General features: G+C 46.7%; 1 protein-coding gene across 1 annotated transcript; it reads right to left on the reverse strand.

Annotated features, from left to right (window-relative positions):
• Window positions 1-828: 828 nt before the first annotated feature.
• Window positions 829-13,488, reverse strand: LOC106565111 (uncharacterized). Its single transcript, XM_014131849.2, has 6 exons — window positions 12,975-13,488; window positions 8,069-8,337; window positions 7,712-7,823; window positions 5,894-5,986; window positions 5,192-5,694; window positions 829-5,016 (listed from the first exon to the last, which is right to left on the reverse strand). The coding sequence occupies exons 1-6, from the start codon at window positions 13,017-13,019 to the stop codon at window positions 3,579-3,581; spliced, it is 2,460 nt and encodes an 819-aa protein (XP_013987324.1). The 5' UTR covers window positions 13,020-13,488; the 3' UTR covers window positions 829-3,578.
• Between the last annotated feature and the right edge of the window lie 789 nt (window positions 13,489-14,277).

Here is a 14,277-nt window from a genome sequence, read left to right on the forward strand (position 1 = left end):
GGTGCATCTCCTCAGCATGGCTGACTGGCTCATCATTCACGCTGGTTATATAAGACCGAGCTCATTAGATAATTGGCCAGGCGTGGTGTCGCATATTGCCGTTGTGATGGGTGGGTGGGTGGTGCTGACTACATGAGTTTGGAGTCGGGACAGGATAGAAGTATTTGAACCAGAAAGAAGTCACATTCCGATCGATGTCGGAGTCTTGAATGACGACAGATGCTGCCGTGGCCCATAGAATGTCGATTTTGAGCGGAGTGTGTTTAGTGTTCTGTAGTGCACTGTATGTGAAATAGGGTGTTATTTGAGGTTTGTTTAAAGAATCTGTTTGCCAAGGGTGTCAAGTATTTACTGTAAATCCTTCCACATATCAGATCATCATGGTCAGTCCTCACTAAGTTAGAATAATCAAAACTGGTTCATTAGCCTGTTGTCAACATGACATGAACTTTGGAGGATCAACAATGACCCTATTGATGTGGTGGAATGGGTCAGTTTAGAGGAGTGGCTTGTCCCTCTACTTGTGTCCTTTTAGTTATGCACACACTGATGGGAAAGAAGTTGACAGGTGGAACCAAATTCCTGGGAGGCCATATTGCGTTGTGGTCTGTTCAGATCAGTTAGGTCCAGGTAGGACAGCTCAGAGTGGAGGACCGCATGTAAATGGACGGGGGAAACGTCTTCATAATAAAACAGGTTTACAAAATGGCTGGAGGAAAATCTGAAGGAACGGAATAGGTAAGGAGGCTCTATGGAAGGCAAGGTGGAGCTAAATGTACTCATCTGATCCCATTGTAGAATCAACATTCAAACACATGGACGGCTTTTAGTAGCTAATTAAAATCTCTTTATTACAACCACATGTACATCATCATCCTACCCCAAAAAGAGTCTTCTGAAAAGTGAAAACAAGCAGAACCGGAGAGTTGCACAGACGTTAAGGTGTGGGAGACGTTTGGAGCCCTGTCCGTGGGGAAACGGTACAGTGGGAGTAGGGAGAGGAACCAGAGGTGTGCAGAGCTTTAAGTCAAAAGTCCGTCCGCCCACCCCACCACCCCAAGCGTCTCTCCTGTGTGATTTCACTTCTCACAGGAAAAGAAGGCTATTTTCAGCCTTAATAATCCTCACCATACAGTATATATATAGAGAGAAATAGAAGACGGGATGGAGGGAATAAATCCTGTCGTTTTCCATCCATTATTCCGAGCATTTGAGTCATGCCGAGTGTGACGTGGAACACCTCGAGGAGAGAGCGACGAATCCATCACGCTCTCTTTCTCCCTCTCTCCATCCATCCCTCCCTCTCATTCTCTCTCTTCTCAGTATTTATTTCCCTCTGTCTCTCCCCGTCTCTGTCTTCCATTTCTCTCTGCCTCTCTCAGCTCACGCATCAGGCAGGTGTGAGTCTTTCTTGCTGTGTGTGTGTGTGTGTGTGTGTGTGTGTGTGTGTGTGTGTGTGTGTGTAAGAACCACACGCGGTGTGAGAGTGTGAGAAACACACTCAGTGCATTAAGGTGTGTGATCCTGTAGCGCCATGTGCCACTAATGACGAGTGCCGACAACACTAATCACAAAGCAAATCACACCTATTATCATTATTACTACATGAAGTTATCAATGACAGTGTGAGTAGTACCTACCACAGTGAACCTTGAGTTAACAGGGCTGCATAGCTCTGACATAATCCTGCATAGCCCTGACATAAGTCTGCATAACCCTGACATAAGCCTTTAAAAAAAAAAAATTATACATCTGACCCCCATCTGTCTGATCAATCAAGGGAGAAATACAATTTTTTTACAGACATTGTGGCCCTCGGCAACTAGAGCGTAACACTCCGTTGTCGACCCTGTGCCCTAGCCTTGTACGGTACGTCCCATAATGAATATGTACAGAAGAAGATAACACAGAAGGAACAAGGCTATACATAGCCAGCTAAGACCAATATACAGATTCCTGGTCCGCTCCTTTCAAACCATAAATAAAGCCAGACACAGCTCTCTTTACAAATGATTTTTTAAAAACACTGTTTTTTTTGTTTGTTGTTGTTTACATGGATTGTGAGTGTTATATCTGGAAAGGCTCTACACCACTACGACAAACAAATTTATTCGTAACCTTCCATAAAAGCTTTGTGAGCTAACAACAACACCAATAGATCATTCTACAGTCATTCCACTTGCCAGAGTCCCTTCCCTGTACAGTCAATGTTCTGTGGGTTAATTGTAAAAACACCAGCCTCTTTCCTGGGCCTAATTGACTCCTAACCTGCAGAGGCCTCCAGTACCACAACTATTTACCATTAACCTCTGGCCAGCCTCAGGGTCAGCCTACTCCATCTATCTACTCAACAGTATCTACCCCTGGAAACAGGTCATGTAAACGTCAAGCCAACGATAGGGTGGAGAGGGTTGGGTTGGTTGTTGCGGCATCAAGGGTACCAGGCGGGTCGAGCACAATCACATCAGGCACCGTACAAACATCTCCCACTGCAACACCCTCCCCCTATAAGACTGTAAACTGGATCTCGGTGATTGAGCGGGGTGGTTATCAATGAACACACAGTGCTACGCTTGCTGTGCTGTGGCATCGGTGTAAGACTACGATCTTATCTCATGTCCAGCGAGCTGTGTTCTGGCAGATTCTCTTACAGTGCTGTATTGCTTTTAGAAATCTCAGTCACGTTTTTAGTTGAGGCGTAAAAGTCAATGTTTCATCAATGTCAGTGTTTTTTTTTTTTTACATAAAAAAAAATTACCCAAAGATAAGAGCAACAAAATGACATGATACTGTATAGAGCTCGCCAGCTTGTAGTCTTAAAACCCAGAAATAAGTTACCATCCATCCCTATGGGAAAAGTGAATGGGGAAAGAGTTTTTGGAACAAATACCGAAAATAAGGTCTGAGGTTGACACGTGCTTATGACAGCTTCTACATTTTGTTCTATGAGATAATAGCAGTCAGTTAACATGACCCTTACGGATAATGAAGCTTTTATGTGATTTATGTGTTTTTTATAACAACATAAATTCTTCAAAATTCACAAAAAGTGGCGTTAGCTGATGAAGATTCTCATAGAACAAAATGTATAAGATCTCCTAAGCCAGTGTTTCCACACAGACCTTATTTTCGGCATTTATCCAAAACCCCTACAAAAACGCCATTCATTTTCCTCATCGGCTTTGTCCAACGAACCATGGTGGAGTTAGTGCCTACAAAAAGACGCCATTACTATTTCTCTCTATTGTGTTTTAGAAAACTGTTTTTCAAACCCCATGAGCATGAGGCAGCCAGACATGGTGCAGACACACACACACACACACACACACACACACACACACATACCGCTCCTCTCTCACACAGACTCACAGATTGTAACAGACACACACTTGCAGTGTGTTACAGTATTCAGTTAGTAAGAAGGTCATGCACTGACACACACACACACACACACACACACACACACACACACACACACACACACACACACACACACACACACACACACACACACAAAGCTATTGTCCGTGGTGCTTTATAGTGGAAAACACGCATGTACACACACACACACACAGACCCTATACAGTAGTGACAGTCAGTAGTGAGCTGGGACAGAGGGACATCTCGTCTCGGGTACCCAGCCTCGTCCCGTGAGTCAGCAGCTCCTCCACCGTCGTCCAATCATCTAACAGCTTCCTGTTCTGCAGACGACTCAACTTCCTTTGGCTGAGCTCCAGCACCGTGTTGCACCGGCCATCTCCCAAAGACCCTCCCCCTCCAGACATAGCCTCTTCCTCTTGAATAACTCCTCTCCCTCCTCCTCCCATAGCTCCTCCTCTTGTGTTGACGCCTGCCTCTCTCAGAGAACCTGACCCTCCATTGGTTCCTGGCCTTGTGTAAGCCTGTTGCCCGCGGGCCTGCTGTTGCTGCTGTTTCTGCTCGCGGGCCAGTAGGAGGTGCTCCCGTCTCTCTGTGCGGCTCCAGTACCTCCCTCTCATCACCTCCTGACTCTCCTCATCCGTACTCATCCCACTACGCTCGTCCGCTAGCTGCGACGCCCGGTCGCGAAGAATCTGGTTCCTCACAGCTCTCGGGTTAGGATGGTTGGAGTTAGTGTTGGGGTTAGGATTGGGGCACTTCCTAGACCCTCCACCGACCCCAGCCCCGACCCCAGTGTGGCCCTCCAGGGTGCTGTAGAGGCCCCCACCACCCCCTGACCCCTGGTGGGACAGCCGATTGGCCGGTTTAGGCCATGTCTCATGGATGTCCATGGATGTCTGGGGAGGGTGGGTGAGGGTGCTGAAGCGGTGCACCTCTCTTCCTCTTTCTCTTTGTCTTTCCCGCTCTCTTTCTTTCTCTCGTTCTCTTTCTCGCTCCCTTTCTCTTTCTCGCTCTCTTTCTCTTTCTCGCTCTCTTTCACGCTCCCTTTCACGCTCCCTTTCTCTCTCTCTCTCTTGCTCCCTCTCCCGCACTGGTATCTCTGACATAAAGCTCCTCTCCTGCTGCTGCCTCCTGTCGTTAACCAGCTGATCATGACCTCCACTATTGTCCCAGTAATGTCCCCTTGGTAAGGGCACAGCTCCTCTGTGTTCCCCCAGCGAGGTTGCATGTTGCTGGGGTGAGAGGGCCAATCCCGCTGGGTGTGTGAGGACCAGTTCTGATTCTCCCTCTTCAGGCAGGCCCAGCTCCAGGCCTCTAGGTGGCGCTACCCCACAATGCTGCAGGGTGGCATAGGAGGGGGATGACGGGTGACTGGCCCGTCTGACACGCTCCTGGGGTGGGCCACGGTGGTGCAGGGTTCTGCTTCTCCGCAGCTGCCCCATTGAGCTGGAGCCCTGGTGCTGCAGTGGAGGTGGCGGCCTGCGGTGGCCGGAGGGGGTACTGCAGGTGGAGAGGACAGGCGCATGGGCAGAGAGGGGCGCAGGGGCGTGGTGAGGGTTGAATAGGGACCCGCTGCTTGAGCTGTGTCTGCTCAGACAGGGACGATCCGCCTTCCGGAACTGGACGGACGACACCCTGAAGATACAGAGGGCAACAGGAGTTCTAAATGCGATGAAACAGTGGTGAACAACATGCATTATCATCGTTCAACACTGGACTGAGGATACTCTGAAGATGGATGGATATGGATCACGTTATAATGGAGAACTATGACAATCATAATGATCATTGTCTGGTGATAAACCCCTACCTGAAGAGTCCGTGGGGTGGAGGGCCCATGGATGGAGCGGCCAGGCCAGGCATGGAGCACGAGGGCTGGGGCTGCATGGTCAGTGCCTCAGGGATGGCTTCAAGCAGCTCTCTGTGGTTCTTCTGGCAGCTGTCGCGGCGCTCCCGCTCGCACACCTCCCTCTGGTGGTGGAGACGAGCTTTGTACAGGCACATGCGCTTCTCTAACAGCCTCTGGAAGCGGCGGAACTCTCCCGTACTCACGCTGTAGAACCCTGAGTCACTCAGCTCAGACGAGATGAAGGACTCAGAGGATGGAGACCCTCCTCCTCCACCCCCTCCTCCACTGACCGCCAGGCCCCCTCCCCTGGGGTGACATTCCTCCAGACCCCCCTCCTCTGTCTCCAGGCCAGAAAGGTCTCCCTGGTGCAGGCTACCGTCGGTCCAGCCCAGGCCGCTGTCCAGCTCATGGTGGAGTGGCAGGTAGCCCAGAGGTTTCTCCAACATATAGTCCTCATCCTCAGTCTGAAGGAGGGCGAGAGAGAGAAAGGTTAGCAATAACCCACAGTCACACACACAGTATGCAGCTATACAGCACATACACACAGACATGAACACCCACCCACCCACACACACACACACACACACACACACACACACACACACACACACACACACACACACACACACACACACATACACATACACATACACACACACACACCTGGCTGTGGTAACTGCTGGGCTCTTCTAGGTTGTTGCAGCAGCCAATCAGACAGCTCTGATCCCTCGGAACACGACTGGCCAGCTCCAGGTCCTTAGAGAGAGAGAGGTCCCCAGAGAGGGAGAGAGGGAATGAGAGAGTGAGAGAGCGAGCGGTTAATCAATGTTGAACTAACTATGAATAATGTGTGCTTACGTGAATAAACAAGCATCTGATTTTTGGAAAATGCTAATTAGAGAACTTTGGTTATGTAATTTCCATTTTCAAATATAATTGTATTGGAGCGAACAACCCTCTCAAAAATATCCCCCTAAATATCCCTTTGTTATCAAAAGTCCTGATTATTAAGTATGGGCGTTAATGCAAGTCAGTTACATGCTGTAGGTTTGCAATACAGATTTACTGCACTGAACTGCAGGTTGTGTCTGGCAGCAGTATCTGCATCAGTGTGTGCTGTAGACAGTAAACGAGTATGTTTGTAGATGGGAGAGAGGAGTGTGTTTTTCCCCTCTGTATCCTAAGCTGAGCATCCTTCCATTCTCCAACGGGATTTCATTAGGCGCAGCTCACATTCCGCCCTCTGAACACGTGAGCGCTGTTTATGATTGTGTGAGCGTGTGCACATGGGTGTGTGTGTGTGTGTGTGTGTGTGTGTTTTCGCTGAGTGTGTTTGGGTATATACTGTAAGTGGTGTGTTTGTATGTGCTTGACGACAAACGTGTCGATGATTCAGATGTAAATAGGATCAGGCTTTTTGATTTGGTTATTCTTCTATTTATGCAGCGGCAAAGCACACTGACTGTTTGTGCCTGAGCAATCCTGCTTGTGTGTGTGTGTGTGTGCGTGCACGTGTGTCTATAGTTCCATCTCAGGTCCCTAATGCTTGTCGGCAGCATGAATAATTCCAGACTGGGTTGGCTGAGGGAAGCTGCTCCATTTTGAAAAGAATGCAGCGTTGTACAGCCCTGCTCTACACTACAGTACACAGTCAGCCACTCTGGAAAATAAAAGGGCCTTTATTAAAAAAAAACTCTAAGGGTACGTTTCCTTCAAGAGGGATGCGATACGGACTAGACGGCTGGAATTGCTCTTTTGCACGTTGGCCCTGATTCAGACGCAACTCATTGGAAGAGCTGGGGCCCTATTCAAACAAAAAGGCTATCCCGATTTACGGTTTCATCCCCCCCCCCCCACACACACACCCTGGAGAAGTAAGCTCTGAACCTCCTCCTCTCGTTCAGTATCTGTTTTTCCCTATATGTATCCCCAAGTGCGGTCCCCTGTTCAAAGAGCGCTGTGTACACTCTCACCTCCAGATCCATACAACCCACTACTATACCCACGAGCTTCCCACTAGTCCCGGGGTCGTTTGCTTCAATAGATAGTATCCTCTCAATGGACTTGCAGAACAACACAGACATAGACAGTATTCTGTAGGTCTAGCTCATTTCATCACATGTACCGCACCATACAGTACAATGGGCTAATTATCTTGGCTAATTATCATCGCCTGTCTACAACACAGGAAGTTATACCAGTCACAATAATGAGTGGGGGTGCAGGATTTAACACCGTTGATTGATTGCCTCTGCTACAGGTACTGAGTGATGAATGGTGGTCCAATCACAGACAGAGTACCCACGTGCCGTAGACTTAATTACAGGGTATGGCATTGGCTGACAACATCAAGGGATTATTGTTCATACAAAACCAAAGGAAAAGCTTTATGACGTTACGCGTGGCATCCTACTACTAGGTGACAGTTTGTCAAAGTGCCTGTGTGAGTGTGTGTGAACATGTGTCTTTGTTTTGTCTCACCTGGTAACCCAGTGGCTCCAACTCCTCTATGTCTTGTGGAGCGGTAGGTAGGTACTCATATCTCCCGTTGTCACGGTGATCACGAGGCAGACTCATGTGGCTGCAGTAGTGTCTGAGAGAGAAAGAAAGAAAGAAAGAAAGAAAGAGAAAGAAAGAAAGAAAGAAAGAAAGAAAGAAAGAAAGAAAGAAAGAAAGAAAGAAAGAAAGAAAGAAAGAAAGAAAGAAAGAAGAGAGAGAATAAGAGAAGAGAGGAAAAGAGATATGGAGTCATCAAATCTAACAATTAGTGGAGCAAGATATTAGTGAATTTTTATAGACATTTGAAGTGTGTGTCTCTCTCTCTATCTGTGACTCTACCTGTCCTGGTAGGCAGGGTTGACCCTGGGCATGGTTCCGGCTGCGGTGACACCCAGACTGCGCAGGGCCAGGTGGGGGGGCAGGGTGAGAGGCTCCCAGTGTCTCTCAGTCTGCGTGCTGCAGTCCTGTAGGCCGTAACCCCTCCCACGCTGGCTCTTGATCTGCAATGTGATTGGCTGCTCATAGGCAGCCAGGATTCTAAGAGCATCCTGTTTGCTCAGGTGGGAAAGATCCTGTTTGGTCAGGTGACTCAGATCCCGCCCACTGACCTGTGAGGAAACACAGAGACACATGACCCCCATATTCCCCATATAGTGCACTAGGCTACATATTGTGGGGGTTCAGATTTCACTCATCTACTCTGTAGAGCACTTCATCACTACTTGTATTTCTGAGAGGTATTGACACGTTGAATGCACCGAGCTGTCTGTTTGAACTCCTGGCACACAGCTCGGACACCCATGAATACCCCACAAGACATGCCACCAGAGGTCTCTTCACAGACCCCAAGTCCAGAACAGACTATGGGAGGCGCACAGTACTACATAGAGCCATGACTACATGGAACTGTATTCCACATAAAGTAACTCATGCAAGCAGTCAAAAAAAAAAAAAAGATAAAAATACGCCTTATGGAACAGCAGGGACTGTGAAGCAACACAAACACAGGCACAGACACATGCTTACAAACACACGATAACATATGCACTATACACACGTGTACACGTTGATTTTGTGTTTTAGATATGTGGTAAGGGAGTAGGGGCCTGAGGGCACACACTTAGTGTGTAGTGAAATCTGTTGTGAATGTATTGTAAGGTTTAAAAAAAAATGTATAACTGCCTTAATTTTGCCGGACCCCAGGAAGTGTAGTTGCTGCCTTGGCAGGAAGTAATGGGGAACCATAATAAATACAAACACAAATACAAATCAAGGGAGGGGAGGCAAGGATGAGGACTAAGAGCATATCAGTGTTCCAACCCAAGAGGACAAACAAAACCTTTGGAATTCAATATCTGGCTTCTGCAATGAAGCACTTCTGATGCCAAGCATAGCACCAGAGCCATGACACTAGAGTCGCGAGCCAACAACACCCTAACCCACCCAGAGTAACACAGTTGTACACAGCATCTCTTAACTACAGTACATCACTAGCACGACTCACCACCTACTACAGTACACACAGCTACAGAGACAGAGAGAGAGAGAGAGTAAAGAGAGGGAGAAAAGAGAAATAGAATGAGAGAGAGTGCAATAAATTGATTTACTGTGAAGGCTGCAGAGAAAGCACTGTGTGTGAGCGTGTCGTCTATCTCTGTGAGTGTAACGGCAAAATGTGTTGCATTTACAATTGAAGCGTGTGTGTTTGTGATTGTGTATATGAGTTAGAGCTTGTTTTTGCGTCTGTGTGTCGACATGATCTGGAGAGATTTTCCTGACATGCTAACCCCATGAGGAGACACCCAGCCAAGCACACATCCAGCCTTATCTGAGGCATGCTGTAACACACACACACACGCATACACACGAACACACACAAACACACACAAACATACACATTTCACAAAGCTAGAGAGATATAATTTAATGGTTTTATCCATGCAGTCCACTGTCCACACACACTCTCACACACAATGGCAGGATTATGGTGGCCTTTTACTGCGGGCCATGTGCACTGATACAAAATGCCATCTGTACAGAGAAGCTCTGTGGGTGAAGAGTCAGGAGACTGCACTGCAAAACAATCTTGTTGTTTTTACAGTACTATACAATACCATATTCATTATTTACAGTAAATTGCTGTAAATGGCAATGCACTCTGGGTGATGTTAGGCGTAAACAGTTAATGATCATGTAAATTCCGAAGAAACTTTGGTTTATCAGTAGATTACTGTAACCACACAGCATTGTGGTATTAGCAATTGGTAACTCTGAGTGATCGGATTGAGCGACATCAAGGTCTGAAGTGAATCGACCAAACAACATTTATATGATTTACAAAATGAATTATACTGAATATTACACTTTAATGGAAAACTGTGATTTAGACGGTAAAGTTGTACATTTATTAACAATAAAATACTATCAAGCGTTATACAGCAGCATGTTGTAAATTATGGTGCATTGTGGGAAAATGTTGTGGGCAGATAAAGAATTGCTTTATTTCGAATTCCACCCCACAGAATACATTAGCGTACTGTATTTTTGGAGCGCCAAAGGCCTTTTGATCACTAGTTGTTGCATGGTATTGTTTTTTATGTCTCATTCACATATTTTGAGGCGTGCCTTGTAAGAGCCTACGTTTGTGCTACCCGTTAGTGAGAGTGCTGTACCAATTTGAACTTGTAATATGTAACTTTTTGAGTGACTTGACCAAATTCACATACAGTTGTGAGTTATAGATCTGTCATTCCCATTGATAGCAAGTCTAAGAAGCAGTAGATCTATTCTATATGTGCTATTTCCATGCGCCCCATTCTTAAGTTTTGAGTCTTTTACTTTGGTTTTGTACACTAGCTAAAAAAGTTAAAAATACAATATTTTGGGTTATGGAAAATATATTTCACAGCTGTTTAAATGGTACAATGATTCTCTATACTATACTTGTCTGTTTTGTCACATAAACTGAAATTAGGCGACCTATTAGAATTTTAGCAAACAGGAAATGGTGGAGCGATTTCTGCATAGTGCACCTTTAACTGCTATGTGGTACAGTAGTAGTGCCCCAACAATTAAATGTGTATAGGGGACAGACTGGAGTGGCAGCAAGTCTCTAACATTTAATGGTTGAGTATTTTACATGTCCTTTCGTCTATTTTGCCCTCTAGCCCCAATTTATTGAAAACATTACCTAGCAACCAATCTGCTTGCACCAATCCCAAACATTACGGTAAAATACTGTAAAATACAAACCCCTTCTCCCCTCAATTAATGAATTCATCCATTAATTCATTACAATTATTGCAAAAATGTTACAGGGACGCACTGTACTGTTGTTTTACAGTAACGTACAGGCAGCCAGTTGTCTGTAAATTACAGTAAAAACAACAGTACAAAATATTACAGTAGCAGTATTGGATACTGTAAAATACAGTACGGTAACATAGTACCTTTTTTACGGTAACTTACAGGCAACTGACTGCCTGTATGTTACGGTAAAAGCAACAGGAAATGTTGTAGAATGTAGGCATCACCCCACAGCAGAGAGAGGGGGTGGAGAGGAGAGGAGAGGAGAGGAGAGGAGAGGAGAGGAGAGGAGAGGAGAGGAGAGGAGAGGAGAGGAGAGGAGAGGAGAGGAGAGGAGAGGGATAAATGTAAGTTAAATAGGATAAGTGAAGAGAGAGAACGTATGAGACAGGAGGGGAGAGAGGGGAGAGGATTGAGAAAAAGAGGAGGGGAAGAGTGAAAGAGAGGAAGGAGGAGAGGGGCGAGAGAAAGCGAGAGAGATAGAGAGAGGGGAGAGAGCGTCACAGCTCTCAGTGGTGTTGGATGGGCAAGGCTGTCACTCCTTGTAATCATCAACACTGGTCACAAGAGGCTGCCACCACACACACACACACACACACACACACACACACACACACACACACACACACACACACACACACACACACACACACACACACACACACACACACACACACACACACACTGTCACGCATCTACAATTGTACCCACACACACTGTCATGTACACATGCACACACTCACGCACGCACGCACACACGCCACACACACAAAACCTCAAATGCCCCCATCACAGAGCCTCACTATAATACATAGAACCTCACTATAATACATAGAGCCTCACTATAATACATAGAGCCTCACTATAATACACAGAGCCTCACTATAATACACAGAGCCTCACTATAATACACAGAGCCTCACTATAATACACAGAGCCTCACTATAATACATAGAACCTCACTATAATACATAGAGCCTCACTATAATACACAGAGCCTCACTATAATACACAGAGCCTCACTATAATACATAGAACCTCACTATAATACATAGAGCCTCACTATAATACACAGAGCCTCACTATAATACACAGAGCCTCACTATAATACACAGAGCCTCACTATAATACACAGAGCCTCACTATAATACATAGAGCCTCACTATAATACACAGAGCCTCACTATAATACACAGAGCCTCACTATAATACATAGAGCCTCACTGTAATACACAGAGCCTCACTATAATACACAGAGCCTCACTATAATACATAGAGCCTCACTATAATACACAGAGCCTCACTATAATACATAGAGCCTCACTATAATACATAGAGCCTCACTATAATACATAGAGCCTCACTATAATACACAGAGCCTCACTATAATACACAGAGCCTCACTATAATACATAGAGCCTCACTATAATACACAGAGCCTCACTATAATACATAGAGCTGAATGTTGCTAGAACAGAGACAGCAGAACAGACACAATAGACACAATCTTTCTAGAATATAGAATAACTCTTTCACACATATGGCATTTCTCTTATAATAAAATACATGCCCATCTAACTCTTATTCTGTATTCTCACACACCCACATGCTCACATACACATACGCACGCACGCACGCACGCACGCACGCACGCACGCACACACACACACACACACACACACACACACACACACACACACACAGCAGGCAGCAGGCATCATGTCATGGTGTGTATTCTGTGTATTCTGTATTCTGTTCCGTTATTCCCCATCTCCTTGATCATGTACATGACACCCACACATCACCACAACCCACAACCCACAACCCATAAATCCCATCTACACAGATGCGCCACACACCCACATAGATACACATACAGTACGCACGCACGAAAGCATGCACACACACTCACACACAGATTTAGAAGGGTGCACACTAACCCCCAATCCATCGCCGAACAACGGCCCTGAGAGCCGACAGCCCATTGCCACGGCAACGGATGAGCGCCGAGTCTGAGGTTTCCCTCTGTTCTAAAGACGAGTCCGGCGAACGAGAGGAAGAGGAGGAGAAAGAGTGACGAAGTATCCAGCATAGATCCTTGTGCTTCAGCAGAGATCGAGAGAAAGATCTCCACGCTCTCGCTCCCGCTCTATTGCTCTCTCCCTCCTTCCTTCACACCCTCTGTTTCTTCCTTGTTCTCTCTTTCTACTTCTCTCTCCCTCTCCCTACCAGATGCAGCCTCTGCTAAAATCCAGAGAGACAGAAGCAGCTTCCACTGACACACAGAGGATCTCAGCACTCTCTTCTTCTCAGCTCTCTTTCCGCTCTCTCTCTCTCTTTCTCACGCCCGCACACACACACACAATCTCGCATCCCTCTCTCAGCTGTCATTCTACCCCCCCTCCCTCTATCTATTACACTCTCTCTCCTTCCTTCTCTCTCCCTCCCTCTCGCTCTCCCTCCCTCCTTCTGTGCCAGCCTTGTGTTGAGGCTCCACCCCCTCTTGCATAGTAACCCGGCTGGACTGTGAATGTATGCACGCACTCTCTCTCTCGCACGCACGCACACACACACACACACACACACACACACACACACACACACACACACACACACACACACACACACACACACACACACACACACACACACACACACACACACACACACACACACACACACACACACTGTGATTGGTCACCTCTCACATGGTGAGACTAGGGGGTAGAGGACAGGAGAGGAGGGGTACCCTGCCCCATCCCCCTGCAAAGTTTTCCTCGGTTGGAGGGAGATTCTTCTCTGTCTAATAGAGGTTCTCATATCCTCCCTCCCTCCCTCCCTCTCCATCTCTCTCCTGTTCTTATGCTCTTATTTTGTCTCTCTCTCCATCTCCCTCCTTTCCTGCATAATTCTCTCCTTCATCTCCCCCCATCTCTTTCTCTCTGCTGTATCTCCCACCCTCTCTTTCTCTCTCTCCTGTATCTCCCACCCTCTCTCTTTCTCTCTCTCCTGTATCTCCCACCCTCTCTTTCTCGCTCTCCTGTATCTCCCCCTCTCTCTTTCTCTCTCCTGTATCTCCCCCTCTCTCTTTCTCTCTCTCCTGTATCTCCCCCTCTCTCTTTCTCTCTCCTGTATCTCCCACCCTCTCTCTTTCTCTCTCTCCTGTATCTCTCACCCTCTCTCTTTTTCTCTCTCCTGTATCTCCCCCTCTCTTTCTCTCTCTCCTGTATCTCCCCCTTCTCG

The sequence above is a fragment of the Salmo salar genome, chromosome ssa12 (genome assembly GCF_905237065.1).
Source record: "Salmo salar chromosome ssa12, Ssal_v3.1, whole genome shotgun sequence".
Classification (NCBI taxonomy): domain Eukaryota; kingdom Metazoa; phylum Chordata; class Actinopteri; order Salmoniformes; family Salmonidae; genus Salmo; species Salmo salar.